Source organism: Polyodon spathula, unplaced genomic scaffold (genome assembly GCF_017654505.1).
Source record: "Polyodon spathula isolate WHYD16114869_AA unplaced genomic scaffold, ASM1765450v1 scaffolds_3419, whole genome shotgun sequence".
NCBI classification, from domain to species: domain Eukaryota; kingdom Metazoa; phylum Chordata; class Actinopteri; order Acipenseriformes; family Polyodontidae; genus Polyodon; species Polyodon spathula.
The window spans coordinates 1-20,536 of NW_024474881.1; the positions used below are offsets into that span (position 1 = coordinate 1).

A 20,536-nucleotide genomic window follows, 5' to 3' on the forward strand; every position below is an offset into this window, starting at 1 on the left:
GGTTAGACAGAGAGCTCTGCACAGAGAGCTCAGTGCAGGTTAGACAGAGAGCTCTGCACAGAGAGTTCAGTGTGGGTTAGACAGAGAGCTCTGCACAGAGAGTTCAGTGTGGGTTAGACAGAGAGCTCTGCACAGAGAGTTCAGTGTGGGTTAGACAGAGAGCTCTGCACAGAGAGTTCAGTGTGGGTTAGACAGAGAGCTCTGCACAGAGAGTTCAGTGTGGGTTAGACAGAGAGCTCTGCACAGAGAGCTCAGTGTGGGTTAGACAGAGCTCTGCACAGAGAGCTTAGTGTGGGTTAGACAGAGAGTCCTGCACAGAGAGCTCAGTGCAGGTTAGACAGAGAGCTCTGCACAGAGAGCTCAGTGCAGGTTAGACAGAGAGTCCTGCACAGAGAGCTCAGTGCGGGTTAGACAGGTCTGCACAGAGAGCTCAGTGCGGGTTAGACAGAGAGCTCTACACAGAGAGCTCAGTGTGGGTTAGACAGAGCTCTGCACAGAGAGCTTAGTGTGGGTTAGACAGAGAGCCCTGCACAGAGAGCTCAGTGCAGGTCAGTGCGGGTCTCAGGGCAACTGCTCAGTGTTATTAACTATGACAAACTACTCCTTTACCACTCGGTGATAACCGCATAATTCTCTCTATCGGGTAAGGGTGGCTTTCTACAGGACATTAAATGGCTACAGTGACAGGCAGGAAGTCACTTTCTGGTCAGCCTGGGTCTGGCTTGTAGCTACTCTCAGAAGCAATGAGACAGTAAGGAAGCCTCCACTTATAGCCAATAGAAAATCGCTATTTACAGAACCAGTAAATACCAGCAGTCACCACAGATGTGGAGACACAACACATCTCTCCACATAATGAACATGTGACTGTGCAATTCCAAATGTTGCTTTCCAGCAGTTTTTATGGCGCTGTATATTTTTTCTAATATTGTTTTACTCCTGATACAGAATATACATACAGAGTATGCAGCAACACTAAGACAAACTAGAAGAAAGATTCAACACGCTTCTCAACTAGAAGTCTTTCTCAGGGTCTTCAATGGAAACACTATTTGGAAGAAAATGGAAGAAATAACAGGGCTGGGATGCTTGTCGGTGACTTCATGTTTTAGTTTCTGCCAGTATTTGGAAATGGGGAGTATCTCATCTAGCAAGCTATAGCCGTGCCACCCCATTACCGCCCCCCCCGCACTCATATTTAATGTCATTTTGAGACATCTTGAAATCCTGGCACAGCCATGATGGATCTGGACTGCTGCACTCACCGATGTACTGGGGGGTGCCAGACAGGCTCTTGTACTCCACCCCCTCCTCTATCCGGTGGGCCAGTCCGAAGTCGATGAGCTTGATGTGGGGTTGGGGCACGTCCTTCTCCAGCAGCATGATGTTCTCTGGCTGTGACACAGAGACACACACACACGCACACAATCACAAACATGAATGAACATTCACACTCAGGACTACGATTTAAATCACAAATGTTTCATAAAGACCACTCATTAGCTACGAATTAAACACAGGGCATACCGTGGCACAGTCTGTCGACTCACTAACAGAATGGCCCGTATGCTACCTGTACACGTACTGTCTCTCAGCTCTCTACATGGTGAGGCAGGCTTGTGCTGCTGCGAGTCATTCCCCCAGGCTGGTGTATCAGCATTCCCGCCTGCCTCCTATATGAGAATCCATTTGCTATCTGGGATAAACCCTAATAAACAATTTTACTTATCAACTACTTCTCAGCTCACCTTTCGAGATACTGTCCTATTAATACATTCATTATGAAGAAGGCTGGTAGTGCAGCGCTGTTGGGTGGAGTGTGTGCTGCATGTGGAATTACGCTCTGGTAACCTGCTGGGGGATGTGTTTGGAGTGCTCGCTGTACCTTGAGGTCGAAGTGTGCAATGTGTTTGGAGTGCTCGCTGTACCTTGAGGTCGAAGTGTGCAATGTGTTTGGAGTGCTCGCTGTACCTTGAGGTGGAAGTGTGTGATGTGTTTGGAGTGCTCGCTGTACCTTGAGGTGGAAGTGTGTGATGTGTTTGGAGTGCTCGCTGTACCTTGAGGTCGAAGTGTGCGATGTGTTTGGAGTGCTCGCTGTACCTTGAGGTGGAAGTGTGTGATGTGTTTGGAGTGCTCGCTGTACCTTGAGGTGGAAGTGTGCGATGTGTTTGGAGTGCTCGCTGTACCTTGAGGTGGAAGTGTGCGATGTGTTTGGAGTGCTCGCTGTACCTTGAGGTCGAAGTGTGCGATGTGTTTGGAGTGCATGTATCCCACTCCCTGCAGGATCTGCTTCATGAACTGGATGGCGTCGTCCTCGGAGAGCATCTCTTTCTCAGCAATGAAGTCAAAGAGCTCCCCTCCACGGATCCTGGGACAGAGAAGACACAGTCAACCAGGACAGGCTCAACCAGGACAGGCACCCAGGCAATCAACCAGCACAGTCACAACCAACACAACCAGGCAATCAACCAGCACAACCAGCACAGTCACAACCAGTACAACCAGGCAATCAACCAGCACAGTCACAACCAGCACAACCAGGCAATCAACCAGCACAACCAGGCAATCAACCAGCACAACCAGGCACTCAACCAGCACAGTCACAACCAGCGCGTTGGTCCGAGGACCAACACAACCAGGCAATCAACCAGCACAGTCACAACCAGCACAACCAGGCAATCAACCAGCACAACCAGCACAGTCACAAACAGCACAACCAGGCAATCAACAAGCACAACCAGCACAATCACAAACAGCACAACCAGGCAATCAACAAGCACAACCAGCACAGTCACAAACAACACAATCAGGCATTCAACAAGCACAACCAGCACAGTCACAACCAGCACAACCACGCAATCAACCAGCACAACCAGGCAATCAACCAGCACAACCAGGCACAGTCACAACCAGCACAACCAGGCAATCAACCAGCACAACCAGCACAGTCACAACCAGTACAACCAGGCAATCAACCAGCACAGTCACAACCAGCACAACCAGGCAATCAACCAGCACAACCAGCACAGTCACAACCAGCACAACCAGGCAATCAACCAGCACAGTCACAACCAGCACAACCAGGCAATCAACCAGCACAACCAGGCACTCAACCAGCACAGTCACAACCAGCACAACCAGGCAATCAACAAGCACAGCCAGCACCAGCACAGTCAACCAACACAATCAGGCAATCAACCAGCACAACCAGCACAGTCACAACCAGCACAACCAGGCAATCAACAAGCACAGCCAGCACAGTCACAACCAGCACAACCAGGCAATCAACCAGCACAGTCACAACCAGCACAACCAGGCAATTTAAACCAGGCTTTATTTTTTATCATCTGCTCCTAGCCTGATACTTTGTAAACAACTTTGATAAGAATTCAGTGGAGTGGAGCACCATGTGTTTCTATAGAAACGTGTGCAGCTGTGTTTATACAGAGGTTCTGCATGGGCAACAGGGACTACTACTGGCCTGGACTAAGAATAATCACACAGCCTCCACTGGTGTAGAGATAGAAACCAGGGCACGGGGAGTGTGTAGAGGAGATATATATCCCTAGCTTCTCCAGCACTGTCATCACCCTGCATCTCAATAATAATAATACTGAGTGCTAGTCTACACACTCCAGTCTCAGCTCTCATGGCTAACGAGAGCTTGTGAAATGCCAGTGTGGTTGGCTCTAGTGACACACAGTGCCCAGCCTAGCCCAGTTTGCTGAAGTCAGTCCAACTCCCTGAAGAGCTGCAGGAATGAGACCCCGAGGGGACCCTGTGATCTCTAACTTCAGCCCTGACTAATTCTCCTGTAAACCGAGCCCCCCCCCCGCAGGATGCTTGTCAGAGCCACTGGAATGTTTCAGCAGGGCTTGTCTCACCTGTACATGCTTGTTTTTAATCTCCTGGAATCCCTGGATAATAATCTGGCACTACTAGCACCTACACCCCTCTAACTTTCTCTCCTCTTCTCCCCTTTCCTCTCCTCCCCGCCTTTCCTCTCCTCCTCCTCTCCTCTCCTCTTCCCTCTCCTCTCAATCCTCTTCTCTCATCTCCTTTCCTCTCCTGTCCTCGCCTCCTCTCTCCTCTCTACCCTCTCCTATCCCCTCTATCCTCCTCTCTCTCCTCCCCTCTCCTCCAGTGTGTGGGACAGATAGGAGAGAGTGAGAGAGAGATGAGTTAGAGTGTGCATAACTCCTCTATCTCTCTCTCCCCCTCTCCCTCTCTCCTCTCTCTCCCCTCTCTCTCCCTCCTCTCTCTCTCCCTCTCTCCTCCTCCCCTCTATCCTCTCTCTCTCTCTCTCTCTCCTCTCCTCACTCCTCTCCTCTCTCCCCTCTCATCCCCCTGTCTCCCATCCCTCCTCTCCTCATACTCACATCTCCAGTATGAGCACCAGCTCTGCCTTGCTCTCGAACACGTCTCTCAGAGCCATGATGTTGGGATGCTGCAGGGCTTGCAGGATCTCCACCTCTCGCTCCACGTCCTCCCGATCCAGCCCCAGCCGGCTGCTCTTGCATTTCCGGATCTTCAGGAACTTCCCGGCGTAGTCCGTTCCCGAGCCCTTCTCTCGGACCAGCCTCACCGTGCCATAGTGACCACTGGGGGGAGACAGAGAGGACGTTCATTCAGACAGCAGACTGGGTTACTGTTCAACTGCTATCATTGACAAAATAAACATAAAAACAGCGTTTACTGTGAAAACCACGCTCATTGGAAAAGTGAATGGACTCTTTCTTTCTTTCTGGTGCTTCACAATAGTAACTATTCTCAATACAGTAAAAAACACCCTGAACCAGAGAAGCTACATGAAGACAGACTTGCCTCTGCCACTACTGTCTGTCTGTCTGTCTGTTGCTGGCAGTGCATAACATTTTGGTGGACGTCTCTAATCTGTACCACTGACTGCTGACAGTGCCATGTCTGTCTGTCTATCTGTCTGTCTGTCTGCATTGCCATTCTCTGTGCTAATTGGAGAATGCCCATATGTATTAAAGGGGGGATACATCGTTTGTTTTCGGTTCTGTGTTTTCGGTACAGCACCACTGCACACCATGGCAAAATAAAGAAAGAAACAGATACATGAAATAGGAGGTCTCACAAGGCATAATGGAGTGTATGGCTGTACATCCATGCAACATCTCATCTAATAAACGTGCGCATTGGTGCTTTCCTGACCCTGTGTCTCCTTCCTGATGCCATCCTGTCACACTGCCTTTCTGCTACCATTGCCCCTAAGTATAATACTTAAACACTGTAGCCTGCCTGCCTAGCCCTGTCCCTCATTAGAAAGCACGCAGCTATATCAAAGCTACTCTGTAACTTCCTCCAGTTAGTATGAGTCCTGCCTGCTTATCCAATCTCTGTTCCAGATTAACAGCTTGTGAAAAAGCAGTTTGGCAGCTTCATCACACAGCAACAACAGAAAGAAAAGTGACGTCAACATTCAAGAATATAAAGGAGTGGGTATTTAACCATTGAGAAAAACAAATAGTACAACACTGCTGAACCTGCACTGAGACACACACCACACTGCACACACCCCTGCTGAGACACACACACCGTACAACACTCCTGCACTGAGACACACACCACACTGTACAACACTCCTGCACTGAGACACACACCACACTGTACAACACTCCTGCACTGAGACACACACCACACTGTACAACACTCCTGCACTGAGACACACACCACACTGTACAACACTCCTGCACTGAGACACACACCACACTGTACAACACTGCTGCACTGAGACACACACCACACTGTACAACACTGCTGCACTGAGACACACACCACACTGTACAACACTGCTGCACTGAGACACACAACACCACACTGTACAACACTCCTGCACTGAGACACACACCACACTGTACAACACTCCTGCACTGAGACACACACCACACTGTACAACACTCCTGCACTGAGACACACACCACACTGTACAACACTCCTGCACTGAGACACACACCACACTGTACAACACTCCTGCAATGAGACACACACCACACTGTACAACACTCCTGCACTGAGACACACACCACACTGTACAACACTCCTGCACTGAGACACACACCACACTGTACAACACTCCTGCACTGAGACACACACCACACTGTACAACACTCCTGCACTGAGACACACACCACACTGTACAACACTCCTGCAATGAGACACACACCACACTGTACAACACTGCTGCAATGAGACACACACCACACTGTACAACACTGCAATGAGACACACACCACACTGTACAACACTCCTGCAATGAGACACACACCACACTGTACAACACTCCTGCACTGAGACACACACCACACTGTACAACACTCCTGCACTGAGACACACACCACACTGTACAACACTCCTGCACTGAGACACACAACACCACACTCTACAACACTCCTGCACTGAGACACACACCACACTGTACAACACTCCTGCACTGAGACACACACCACACTGTACAACACTCCTGCACTGAGACACACACCACACTGTACAACACTCCTGCACTGAGACACACACCACACTGTACAACACTCCTGCACTGAGACACACACCACACTGTACAACACTGCTGCACTGAGACACACACCACACTGTACAACACTCCTGCACTGAGACACACACCACACTGTACAACACTTGCGTCAGCGAAGGTGAACACACAACCATGTTTGCTGAGGAAGTCCGTGAAATCAGACACACACCACACTGTACAACACTCCTGCACTGAGACACACACCACACTGTACAACACTCCTGCACTGAGACACACACCACACTGTACAACACTCCTGCACTGAGACACACACCACACTGTACAACACTGCTGCACTGAGACACACACCACACTGTACAACACTCCTGCACTGAGACACACAACACCACACTGTACAACACTCCTGCACTGAGACACACACCACACTGTACAACACTGCTGCACTGAGACACACACCACACTGTACAACACTCCTGCACTGAGACACACACACCACACTGTACAACACTCCTGCACTGAGACACACACCACACTGTACAACACTGCTGCAATGAGACACACACCACACTGTACAACACTGCTGCACTGAGACACACACACACCACACTGTACAACACTCCTGCACTGAGACACACACCACACTGTACAACACTCCTGCACTGAGACACACACCACACTGTACAACACTCCTGCACTGAGACACACACCACACTGTACAACACTCCTGCACTGACACACAACACCACTACAACACTCCTGCACACAACACCACACTGTACAACACTCCTGCACTGAGACACACACCACACTGTACAACACTCCTGCACTGAGACACACACCACACTGTACAACACTCCTGCAATGAGACACACACCACACTGTACAACACTGCTGCAATGAGACACACAACACTGTACAACACTGTGAGACACACAACACTGTACAACACTGCTGCACTGAGACACACACCACACTGTACAACACTCCTGCACTGAGACACACACCACACTGTACAACACTCCTGCACTGAGACACACACACACTGTACAACACTGCAATGAGACACACAACACTACAACACCTGCACTGAGACACACACCACACTGTACAACACTCCTGCACTGAGACACACACCACACTGTACAACACTCCTGCACTGACACACACCACACTGTACAACACTCCTGCACTGAGACACACACCACACCACACTGTACAACACTCCTGCACTGAGACACACACCACACTGTACAACACTCCTGCACTGAGACACACACCACACTGTACAACACTCCTGCACTGAGACACACACCACACTGTACAACACTCCTGCACTGAGACACACACCACACTGTACAACACTCCTGCACTGAGACACACACCACACTGTACAACACTGCTGCACTGAGACACACACCACACTGTACAACACTGCTGCACTGAGACACACACCACACTGTACAACACTGCTGCAATGAGACACACACCACACTGTACAACACTGCTGCACTGAGACACACACCACACTGTACAACACTCCTGCACTGAGACACACACCACACTGTACAACACTGCTGCAATGAGACACACACTACACTGTACAACACTGCTGCAATGAGACACACACCACACTGTACAACACTGCTGCAATGAGACACACACCACACTGTACAACACTGCTGCACTGAGACACACACCACACTGTACAACACTCCTGCACTGAGACACACACCACACTGTACAACACTGCTGCACTGAGACACACACCACACTGTACAACACTCCTGCAATGAGACACACACTGTACAACACTCCTGCACTGAGACACACACCACACTGTACAACACTGCTGCACTGAGACACACACCACACTGTACAACACTCCTGCAATGAGACACACACCACACTGTACAACACTCCTGCAATGAGACACACACTACACTGTACAACACTCCTGCAATGAGACACACACTACACTGTACAACACTCCTGCAATGAGACACACACCACACTGTACAACACTCCTGCAATGAGACACACACACACACTGTACAACACTGCTGCACTGAGACACACACCACACTGTACAACACTCCTGCAATGAGACACACACTACACTGTACAACACTCCTGCAATGAGACACACACTACACTGTACAACACTGCTGCAATGAGACACACACTACACTGTACAACACTGCTGCACTGAGACACACAGCACATCACATCTAGTATCAGTTGCTTGCATTGCATTCCTGGAATGTTTCAAGCAGTGCTAAAAAGGCGATGTCATGAAAAAGCATGACCTACTGTATCACACCCTGTTGGGATTCATTTGAATTGAAAGAGATTGTAATTACAACAGGACTTTTCTGGTTAAATAAAACAACAGAAATCCAATATGTCATGCTTATTTCAATAAGAACATACTGTGTGTATTTATAAATAGCGGATGTCTTTGCTTTGCAGGTTGGTCGTGCAGTTCTGAAAGGTAATGAAATCCAGCCTCACCTGCCCAGCACCTCTCCTATTTCATACAGGTCCTCCACAATCCCCAGCTTAAACACAGCCATGATGGATCAGCAGACTCTCAACACACTCTACACCATCCTGGGAGGGGTCTGTCTGCCCTGGGGGAGCGGGAGAGGGGGGACCGGGAAGGAGAGAGGGAGAGAGAGTGAATGGTTTCAGGAGCAGAACAGAGACTTCAGGCATCTCAATCCGGCCCAACCTGATGACATAGTGGAGATAAAACCTTCACAAAGTTTTTCCTTTTTAGCACAATTAAAAATGTCCAGTTACAGAACAAGCCGACTCTGCCTACCATTGTTCATCATGAGGGGCAGGGTTCTTTTATTACTCAATAACGGAACGGAAAATAATTATAATAATCTTTACTTTTATATAAAGCAACTTTCATAGTGGACCACCATCACAAAACGCTTTCCAAGATACAAGACGAGGGTGTGTGAATGATGCATCAGCTGCAGAGTCACTTACAACAAGTCTCACCCCAAAGACAGACAAGGCTACCAGTGTGCTTAGCTGAACAAACACACAGGGCTTTGAAACCAGCAAACACACAGGGCTTGAACCAGCTCTGAAACCAGGGCTGAACCAGCCCTGAAACCAGCAAACACACAGGGCTTGAACCAGCTCTGAAACCAGCAAACACACAGGGCTTGAACCACTCTGAAACAGCAAACACACAGGGCTTGAACCCGCTCTGAAACCACTGATTACTGAACAAACACACAGGGCTTGAACCAGCTCTGAAACCAGCAAACACACAGGGCTTGAACCAGCTCTGAAACCAGCAAACACACAGGGCTTGAACCAGCTCTGAAACCAGCAAACACACAGGGCTTGAACCAGCTCTGAAACCAGCAAACACACAGGGCTTGAACCAGCTCTGAAACCAGCAAACACACAGGGCTTGAACCAGCTCTGAAACCAGCAAACACACAGGGCTTGAACCAGCTCTGAAACCAGCAAACACACAGGGCTTGAACCAGCTCTGAAACCAGCAAACACACAGGGCTTGAACCAGCTCTGAAACCAGCAAACACACAACCAGCTCTGAAACCAGCAAACACACAGGGCTTGAACCAGCTCTGAAACCAGCAAACACACAGGGCTTGAACCAGCTCTGAAACCAGCAAACACACAGGGCTTGAACCAGCTCTGAAACCAGCAAACACACAGGGCTTGAACCAGCTCTGAAACCAGCAAACACACAGGGCTTGAACCAGCTCTGAAACCAGCAAACACACAGGGCTTGAACCAGCTCTGAAACCAGCAAACACACAGGGCTTGAACCAGCTCTGAAACCAGCAAACACACAGGGCTTGAACCAGCTCTGAAACCAGCAAACACACAGGGCTTGAACCAGCTGAAACCAGCAAACACACAGGGCTTGAACCAGCTCTGAAACCAGCAAACACACAGGGCTTGAACCAGCTCTGAAACCAGCAAACACACAGGGCTTGAACCAGCTCTGAAACCAGCAAACACACAGGGCTTGAACCAGCTCTGAAACCAGCAAACACACAGGGCTTGAACCAGCTCTGAAACCAGCAAACACACAGGGCTTGAACCAGCTCTGAAACCAGCAAACACACAGGGCTTGAACCAGCTCTGAAACCAGCAAACACACAGGGCTTGAACCAGCTCTGAAACCAGCAAACACACAGGGCTTGAACCAGCTCTGAAACCAGCAAACACACAGGGCTTGAACCAGCTCTGAAACCAGCAAACACACAGGGCTTGAACCAGCTCTGAAACCAGCAAACACACAGGGCTTGAACCAGCTCTGAAACCAGCAAACACACAGGGCTTGAACCAGCTCTGAAACCAGCAAACACACAGGGCTTGAACCAGCTCTGAAACCAGCAAACAAACACACAGGGCTTGAACCAGCTCTGAAACCAGCAAACACACAGGGCTTGAACCAGCTCTGAAACCAGCAAACACACAGGGCTTGAACCAGCTCTGAAACCAGCAAACACACAGGGCTTGAACCAGCTCTGAAACCAGAGGGCTTGAACCAGCTCTGAAACCAGCAAACACACAGGGCTTGAACCAGCTCTGAAACCAGCAAACACACAGGGCTTGAACCAGCTCTGAAACCAGCAAACACACAGGGCTTGAACCAGCTCTGAAACCAGCAAACACACAGGGCTTGAACCAGCTCTGAAACCAGCAAACACACAGGGCTTGAACCAGCTCTGAAACCAGCAAACACACAGGGCTTGAACCAGCTCTGAAACCAGCAAACACACAGGGCTTGAACCAGCTCTGAAACCAGCAAACACACAGGGCTTGAACCAGCTCTGAAACCAGCAAACACACAGGGCTTGAACCAGCTCTGAAACCAGCAAACACACAGGGCTTGAACCAGCTCTGAAACCAGCAAACACACAGGGCTTGAACCAGCTCTGAAACCAGCAAACACACAGGGCTTGAACCAGCTCTGAAACCAGCAAACCAGCTCACACGGGGCTTGAACCAGCTCTGAAACCAGCAAACACACAGGGCTTGAACCAGCTCTGAAACCAGCAAACACACAGGGCTTGAACCAGCTCTGAAACCAGCAAACACACAGGGCTTGAACCAGCTCTGAAACCAGCAAACACACAGGGCTTGAACCAGCTCTGAAACCAGCAAACACACAGGGCTTGAACCAGCTCTGAAACCAGCAAACACACAGGGCTTGAACCAGCTCTGAAACCAGAGGGCTTGAACCAGCTCTGAAACCAGCAAACACACAGGGGGCTTGAACCAGCTCTGAAACCAGCAAACACACAGGGCTTGAACCAGCTCTGAAACCAGCAAACACACAGGGCTTGAACCAGCTCTGAAACCAGCAAACACACAGGGCTTGAACCAGCTCTGAAACCAGCAAACACACGGGGCTTGAACCAGCTCTGAAACCAGAAACCAGCAAACACACAAACCAGCTCTGAAACCAGCAAACACACAGGGCTTGAACCAGCTCTGAAACCAGCAAACACACAGGGCTTGAACCAGCTCTGAAACCAGCAAACACACACAGGGCTTGAACCAGCTCTGAAACCAGCAAACACACAGGGCTTGAACCAGCTCTGAAACCAGCAAACACACAGGGCTTGGCTTGAACCAGCTCTGAAACCAGCAAACACACAGGGCTTGAACCAGCTCTGAACCAGCTCTGAACCAGCAAACACACAGGGCTTGAACCCGCTCTCTACAGTCTTTCAGGGACTTCAAGGATTGTGTAAGTGCGTGCCTCTGACGGTTGTGGTATAATAGTGATAATGGAGCCGCCTCGCTCAGGTGATTCTCTCAAGCCGCAGCCTCAGGCTGTACCGGCTCACAAGTTCCATTATGACTTCATTGCTGGAGAAACACTGAGGGACATGCAAGGTTGTGTAAGTGCGTACACATTCACGCACGGGAGTTTGGTAGACACCCATATGATAATGGAGCCGCCTCGCTCAGTGTTTCTCCAGCCGCAGCCTCAGGCTTACTGAGGCTCACAAGTTCCGATTTGACAGTTCAAATGAGATTGCTGGAGAAACATGCACTTTAAGAAATGATAGTTTAAAAGATGAAGTGTTTAGTTTTAGATTGTTGGTATTTGAGTTTCATTTAGATGGTAATTTGGGTTTGATATTAATTGCTGGAGCAGACAGACAGATGGGAAGGGGGAAGTTTTAAGTGCACCAAATGGCAGCTTCAAAGCGGACGCTGTGCTTGTCAGAGAGAACATTTTGGGGGCTAAAACCTTCAGTCTCCTTCCTTATCTTTATAACATCGGGGTTTCCTGAGTGGAACATCAAACAGGCTCTGATGTTACAATCACTGAAGGTAATAAAACGAAAGTGGACCCACGTGGTCAATGATATTCTGCTAGGTTAAGGGATGCTGTGATAAGGTAATGTCTATATTAACCCCAACATTGTACTGTCTTGTTGGTTCTGTTATGACCTGTGTGAGGGAGAAATGGAATACCCAACCGTATTGAATATCTTTGTTCTACAACAGAGTTCAGAATCACAATAATTATTTATACTCACAGATGCATGAAGAAAAGAACACTAACTCCTAACGAACCTTATTATTTTAAAACCACATTCATCATTTAAATGACTGATTTACAGTATGTGGGATACATTCTTGTGTAAAAATGGAAGCCCGTACTCCTCCCTCTTATTTAGGGAACCCTTTTACTGAATTAAGTAAATGCATAAATTGACAGATCAATCCACTAGCTTTCGTTGCCCTGAGCCCTCCCTGTCCACAGAGCCAGTGGCTGGCTGTCAATATCTCAGTTCAGCTCCGTGCAGGTGTGGGATGTGGCATTGATCCACACTCCCTGCTTCTGGTTTACAGAGCTGTACTCCACCAGCACTGCAGCCACCCAGAGCTCTACAGGTAGGGACTGTCTGCAAAGTTCTCACCCTGTTCCACTATAAACCAAAAGTTCAGTATTTTTGGTATTTATGAATGTACCACTATTGAGAAATCTAAATGGGCGAGAAATCACTTGAAATAAAGAATCAGTATTAAATCATGTATGAGAAATCAAGCAGAATTCCAGTTCATCTTATCCTGTGCATCGACCTCATCACCTGCACAAAACATACATTATTATTAAAATATATAGACCTGTTTAATAGCAGTTCATGAGTACAGCGTGTTTAATAGCAGTTCATGAGTATGGTGTTTTAATAGTTCATATGCTGTGTGTTGGGTGTCTCATTAGAACAGAAATCATTTCACGCAGTTTGAGCAGACAGAACCCAGACTGCATGAGATAAAACCTCTTATAATAACATAATAAATCCTTCGTATCATTCTATTAAACATGCCCATAGTTAGTGCTGCACGAAACCATTACTCGATTATTCAAATCCAGCTGTCCAGAGGTGAGGGTCACTGGTGTGGATCGGGCTGATTCACCATTCAGCGTGAAACGTGTGCAGAAACAGCTGCTTGGGTTTGTGATGATCGCTGCTTCTCTTAGACTGTGGAGAACAGAGCTCCACACCAGTGTTTTTGCCCGCTTGGTTATCTTCCAGAGTTTGGAAACGCTCCCTATCCCCCTCCTCTCATTGTATAGGATTTGGTGCAGTTGAGGGAGCTCCATTGTGAAGGGATTGCAGAGCAGATTATGTCTGTCATGCCTGTGTGCTGTGATCAGATAAAGCAAAGGAAGCCATTTGTCTCCCTGTCACTTTAAACAACGGCCACAATGCGTGTGTGTGTGTGTGTGTGTGTGTGTGTGTGTGTGTGTGTGTGTGTGTGTGTGTGTGTGTGTGTGTGTGTGTGTACGTGTCTGTGTGTGTGTGTGTGTGTGTGTGTGTCTGTACGTGTCTGTGTGTGTGTGTGTGTGTGTGTGTGTGTGTGTGTGTGTGTGTGTGTATGTGTCTGTGTGTGTGTGTGTGTGTGTGTGTGTGTGTGTGTGTGTGTGTGTGTGTGTGTGTGTGTGTGTGTGTGTGTGTGTGTGTGTGTGTGTGTGTGTGTGTGTGTTGTGTGTGTGTGTGGTGTGTGTGTGTGTGTGTGTGTGTGTGTGTGTGTGTGTGTGTGTGTGTGTGTGTGTGTGTGTGTGTGTCTGTGTGTGTGTGTGTGTGTGTGTGTGTGTGTGTGTGTGTGTGTGTGTGTGTGTGTGTGTGTGTGTGTGTGTGTGTGTGTGTGTGTGTGTGTGTGTGTGTGTGTGTGTGTGTGTGTGTGTGTGTGTGTGTGTGTGTGTGTGTGTGTGTGTGTGTGTGTGTGTGTGTGTGTGTGTGTGTGTGTGTGTGTGTGTGTGTGTGTGTGTGTGTGTGTGTGTGTGTGTGTGTGTGTGTGTGTGTGTGTGTGTGTGTGTGTGTGTGTGTGTGTGTGTGTGTGTGTGTGTGTGTGTGTGTGTGTGTGTGTGTGTGTGTGTCTGTGTGTGTGTGTGTGTGTGTGTGTGTGTGTGTGTGTGTGTGTGTGTGTGTGTGTGTGTGTGTGTGTGTGTGTGTGTGTGTGTGTGTGTGTGTGTGTGTGTTTTCAAATGATTACTTAATTTAGCCACAATTATGGATGTGAAAGTAACCGCCTTACCCAGAGTGCTGCTTCCCGCTACACAGATAATAAGACAGAAACTCACAGAGATCATACTCAGCGCTACCCAGTGTGCTTCACTTCCCTTAAACTGTTACAGAACCTCCTGCAGTGTTTACAAGAACTGTGCTGCGGGCCTGCCCTGCAGACCCTGCAATGCCTTACTTACACCAACCAATCAGAGGCCAGAATGACGAGATTCTGATTAACACTCACCCCTCCTGCCCTTTCCTGGGGGTCAAGGAATGTCCGTACCAAGTTTCCCAGCATTTCAATGAGATGTTCTCAAGACAGAGCCAAAAATGACCAGTAAGAAACAAAGGAGAAAACATTACTTTAAAACTCTTCTCTTTCTGAGACTGGAGCACATCACAATCCCAGAAGAAGAGTTAGAAGCAGCTGTACTGGCCAGACCTGACCCTGACTTATCTATCTGAGACCGGAGCACATCACAATCCCAGAAGACGTGCTTAGTATAAATCTGTAAGAGACACACAGTGCACAGCTGGGAATGTAAACACATGCACACACACACATGTAACACACACACACTGCACAGCACAGCATGTTTATACCAAGCTGATTCATGCATCGCTGGTCGGCTCCAGTTCCTGTAGTTGTTTGATAAATAATGTTTACAATGTGCCTCACCCTGTACAGGACAGCAGCTTGTTTTTGTCAGGAAGGGCCTGGGTGGTGCCTCACAGCCCCCCCCCCTCACAGCCCCCTGTCCCTTTCGACCCCCCCACTAGAGCCACCCATGTGAAAAACAATACAGGGCAGGAATGCGTTTCAAGCCATGCTCAGCGTGTAGTTCATTATAGTGTATATTACAATTATTGGTGAATCGATTGCTGATTGCCTCAATTACAGCTTCGTTATATTCATGGCGTTACCTGACATTGTATTTTATGAGTTGAGGGAGGCAGTGGGGGGGCAGTGATGGAGAGCAGTCTTCATAATTAACACTGAGGTGGAAAACATTCTGACACTGTTTCAATGCTGTATCCCGCACTCTCTCTTCTACACACACATTCTGACACTGTTTCAATGCTGTATCCCGCACTCTCTCTTCTACACACACATTCTGACACTGTTTCAATGCTGTATCCCGCACTCTCTCTTCTACACACACATTCTGACACTGTTTCAATGCTGTATCCCGCACTCTCTCTTCTACACACACATTCTGACACTGTTTCAATGCTGTATCCCGCACTCTCTCTTCTACACACACATTCTGACACTGTTTCAATGCTGTATCCCGCACTCTCTCTTCTACACACACATTCTGACACTGTTTCAATGCTGTATCCCGCACTCTCTCTTCTACACACACATTCTGACACTGTTTCAATGCTGTATCCCGCACTCTCTCTTCTACACACACATTCTGACACTGTTTCAATGCTGTATCCCGCACTCTCTCTTCTACACACCCACATTCTGACACTGTTTCAATGCTGTATCCCGCACTCTCTCCTCTACACACACATTCTGACACTGTTTCAATGCTGTATCCTGCACTATCTCTTCTACACACAGAGTCTGGACTCACATCCCAGCTCCTCAGAGCTAAAAAAACAAGCCAGGAGAGCTGCTTCCTTCCTGGCACTGCTCTTAATGACTGAAACCTTACAGGAACGACAATGGACTGATCCATCATCAAAAGAGAGTCAGCAGTGGACCGATCCATCATCAAAAGAGACTCAGCAATGGACTGATCCATTATCAAACACAACGGATCGTGAGAGAGAGAGAGAGAGAGAGAGAGAGAGAGAGAGAGAGAGAGAGAGAGAGAGAGAGAGAAATTGTAAAAGTTTGTTATTTGGTAAAATGATAAAAGTTTGTGTTACTGTTATGAATTTTGTTCCACTAAGAATAATATTACCAGTAGTTCATTTTCAATCAGCTGTTGGAACATTCAGGGCCTGTATTCCTTGGCTTTCGGGCTCAGGAGCACAGACCCTGAATTTATTAAAAATACTAATTATTTAGATGTCATAGTTCTGTTGGAGATATGGTGCAATGCAGATTAGGGAGGTAATAGTGCCCTCTATTAAACTCAGGGGGAATTATAGTGTGGTACAGAGGGGAGCTCACCAACTACATCAGCCTGATAAAACAGGGTCAAACACACACATGGCTCAAAATTAACATGGGAATAACCCAGTGTGAAAATTACATATACCTGTGGGCAGCATACACCCCCCTTCTGAACCCCCCTATTATAGTGAAGAGTATTTTACCCCCCTCCACACAGAGATCAGCCTCTTCCACGCCCAGGGAAATGTGCTGCTCTATGGGGATTTCAGTGCCAGGACAGGCTCAGAGCCTGACTGTGCAAACTCTCAGGGAAACAGCCATGTATTTAAACAGACCCCTCTGTACCTCTGTAGGGGGTGAGACAGGGCTGCAGTCTGAGCCCAACACTGTTCAATATTTACATCAATGAGTTAGCAATGATGCTGGCACTGTCTGCAGCCCCGGGCTTCACTCTACACGACACAGAAGTCAAGTTCCTGCTCTACGCAGATGATCTGGTCCTGCTGTTGCCGCAGAGCAGGGGCTGCAGCAGAGCCTGGCTCTGCTGGAGCAGCACTGTCAGTCCTGGGCCTTGACAGTAAACCTTAAAATGACCAATAGAATTATATTTCAAAACAAGGCCAGATCTCACGGAAACAGACACCACGTCACTCTAGGTAACACCACCCTAAAACACGCCACAAACTAGACTTCCCTGGACCTGACTGTCAGTGCGCCAGGGAGCTCTAACTGGCAGGAAATGCACTAAAGGAAAAAGCCAGAAGAGCTTTCTGAGCCATCAAAAGAAGATTCTATAAAATTAATATACCTGTCAAAATATGGCTAAAATGAACTGACAGCATCCTCCAGCCCATTGCACTGTGAGGTAGTGAGGTATGGGGTCCACGCAGTCAACAGCATTACACTAAATGGGACGAACACCCAATGGAAAACCTGCATGCTGAACTCAGAACTGAAAACATACTAGGGGTGCAAATAAAAACACCAAATCACACATGCAGGGCAGAATGAGGCCGCTGCCCAACACTTAGAAATATTAAGTAAAGAGCACTCACATTCTAGATGCACCTAAAGAGCAGTGAGTCCGACTCACTCCAGTATAAGGGTTAGGGTTAGGGTTAGTACCATTGAACTGAGAGTCAGAGAGAGAGAGAGAGAGAGAGAGAGAGAGAGAGAGAGAGAGAGAGAGAGAGAGAAGCATTGTACAATGTTTGTTAAGCATTGCAACCCCCCAGCTGAACCACTCTGTGCTTTCCATGACCACAGGAGCGAATGCACAGAGAGAATGCTCTTCCTGCCTTGGTTAAACACACACACACACACACACACACACACAGCTAATGTTCCCTAATGCTCTGGGAATGTTAGGGAACACAATCCTCCCATAACCTCCAACTCACTGTACAGGCCTCAATGTGACGGGCTTCATTGTAAATCATGATTCATCTGATTCTACCGTACAGCAAGCCCTCGTGCCCATGCCCTCCTTGCAGGAGATCTGTTACACTCACACTGTTACACTCACACTCACACTGTTACACTCACGCTGTTACACTCACACTAACACTCACACTGTTACACTCATACTGTTACACTTACACTCACACTCACACTGTTACACTCACACACACTCACACTCACACTGTTACACTCACACTGTTACACTCACACTGTTACACTCTGTTACACTCACACTCACACTGTTACACTCACACTGTTACACTCACACTCACACTCACACTTACACTCACACTGTTACACTCACACTGTTACACTCACACTGTTACACTCACACTGTTACACTCACGCTGTTACACTCACACTGTTACACTCACACTGTTACACTCACGCTGTTACACTCACACTGTTACACTCACACTCACACTCACACTGTTACACTCACACTGTTACACTCACACTCACACTGTTACACTCACGCTGTTACACTCACACTGTTACACTCACACTGTTACACTCATGCTGTTACACTCACACTGTTACACTCACACTCACACTGTTACACTCACACTCACACTGTTACACTCACACTGTTACACTCACACTCACACTGTTACACTCACACTCACGCTGTTACACTCACACGTCCTAGGGCACCAAAGCACTGCTTTCTGGGAATGCATTGCGATTGGCTAACTCAGTGACGTTTTTAATGCATTGCGATTTGCTAATTCAGTGACGTTTTTAATGCATTGCGATTTGCTAATTCAGTGACGTTTTTAATGCATTGTGATTGGCTAATTCAGTGACATTTTTAATGCATTGCGATTGGCTAATTCAGTGACGTTTTTAATGCATTGCGATTGGCTAATTCAGTGCTGTTTTGTGTCTAAAATCGCGATGCTTTTCGCATGAGATAAGGGGTGCTCCTGATAAGCTTTTTAAGCAAGTGAGAGATGACAGCTGATAGCAAACCAGGACAGAATTCTTATCAGATGTGGAGCTAAAGAATGTTCATCTGAATCTGACAAGGGGTTCTCTAATGAAAAAATAACAGAAGTGTGACAGACAGACAGACAGACAGCCTCCACACCCCCAGATTACTATACATTCAGGTGGAGAAGCACTTCTCTAAATATATATAATAATATAAGAGTGCCATACAGGCAGACTGACAGACAGCCTCCGCACGCCCCCAGATTTTACACATGCAAACGTTTGTGCTAAAAGAAATCCTTAGCAAGCTTCATCACGATGAAGCAAGTGACTCTAGATATATGACAGGGATGGCAATAAGACTCCCACTGCACTGCAGTCTGACCCATTCCTGATTTTAATATCAGTTTAATAAGACACACCTCAGCTTGTGACCTATGCACTAATCAAGCTGGTAGTAAAACCTGAAATGGGTGAAACTGCTATGCAATAGGAATCTTATTGCCATCCCTGTTAGAAGCAGAACTCTACAGTAATAAAGTCAGACAGCCAGACTCCCCTGGACTATGATCCACTCTATATCTTGTTCTCCGAGTCTCGTCTGTGTGCAAGTTTCACACTCCAGTGCGATATTCCTGGAAGCTGGTTTTCATCTTGGCGCCGATAGCAAAACTGTTTGACTTTGCTGAACAATACTGGTCCTCAAAGCTAAGGCTGTGTGAAAATCAATCTTATCCCATGCGTTCAATATTTACTTTAGCAGTCCAGGAAAAGTCAAAGCTAGCAGTTTGTCAAATGAGGCACTAGAGCTGACAGATCGAAGGTGCTGCGCTTTGATGTGCTAGGACTGACATTAATCACAATGACAAAAACTCACAAAGGACAACATGAAGGCATTTTTATGAACTGGCTTTTTTGCAACTCTTATTACTGTAGGTTAGTTTCTATTTTAGAGTAGGGATGGAAGTAAGACTCCTGTTGCATAGTAGTTTTGCCCATTTCAGGTTTTACTAC

The 20,536-nt window shown here is 47.7% G+C and overlaps 1 protein-coding gene across 1 annotated transcript; it reads right to left on the reverse strand.

Annotated features, from left to right (window-relative positions):
* Window positions 1-1,140: 1,140 nt before the first annotated feature.
* On the reverse strand, window positions 1,141-9,467 carry LOC121311947 (death-associated protein kinase 3-like). The gene is made up of 4 exons (XM_041244056.1): window positions 9,029-9,467; window positions 4,380-4,601; window positions 2,230-2,368; window positions 1,141-1,395 (listed from the first exon to the last, which is right to left on the reverse strand). Exons 1-4 carry the CDS (start codon window positions 9,088-9,090, stop codon window positions 1,156-1,158), a joined length of 663 nt encoding a protein of 220 aa, XP_041099990.1. The 5' UTR covers window positions 9,091-9,467; the 3' UTR covers window positions 1,141-1,155.
* Window positions 9,468-20,536: the final 11,069 nt, after the last annotated feature.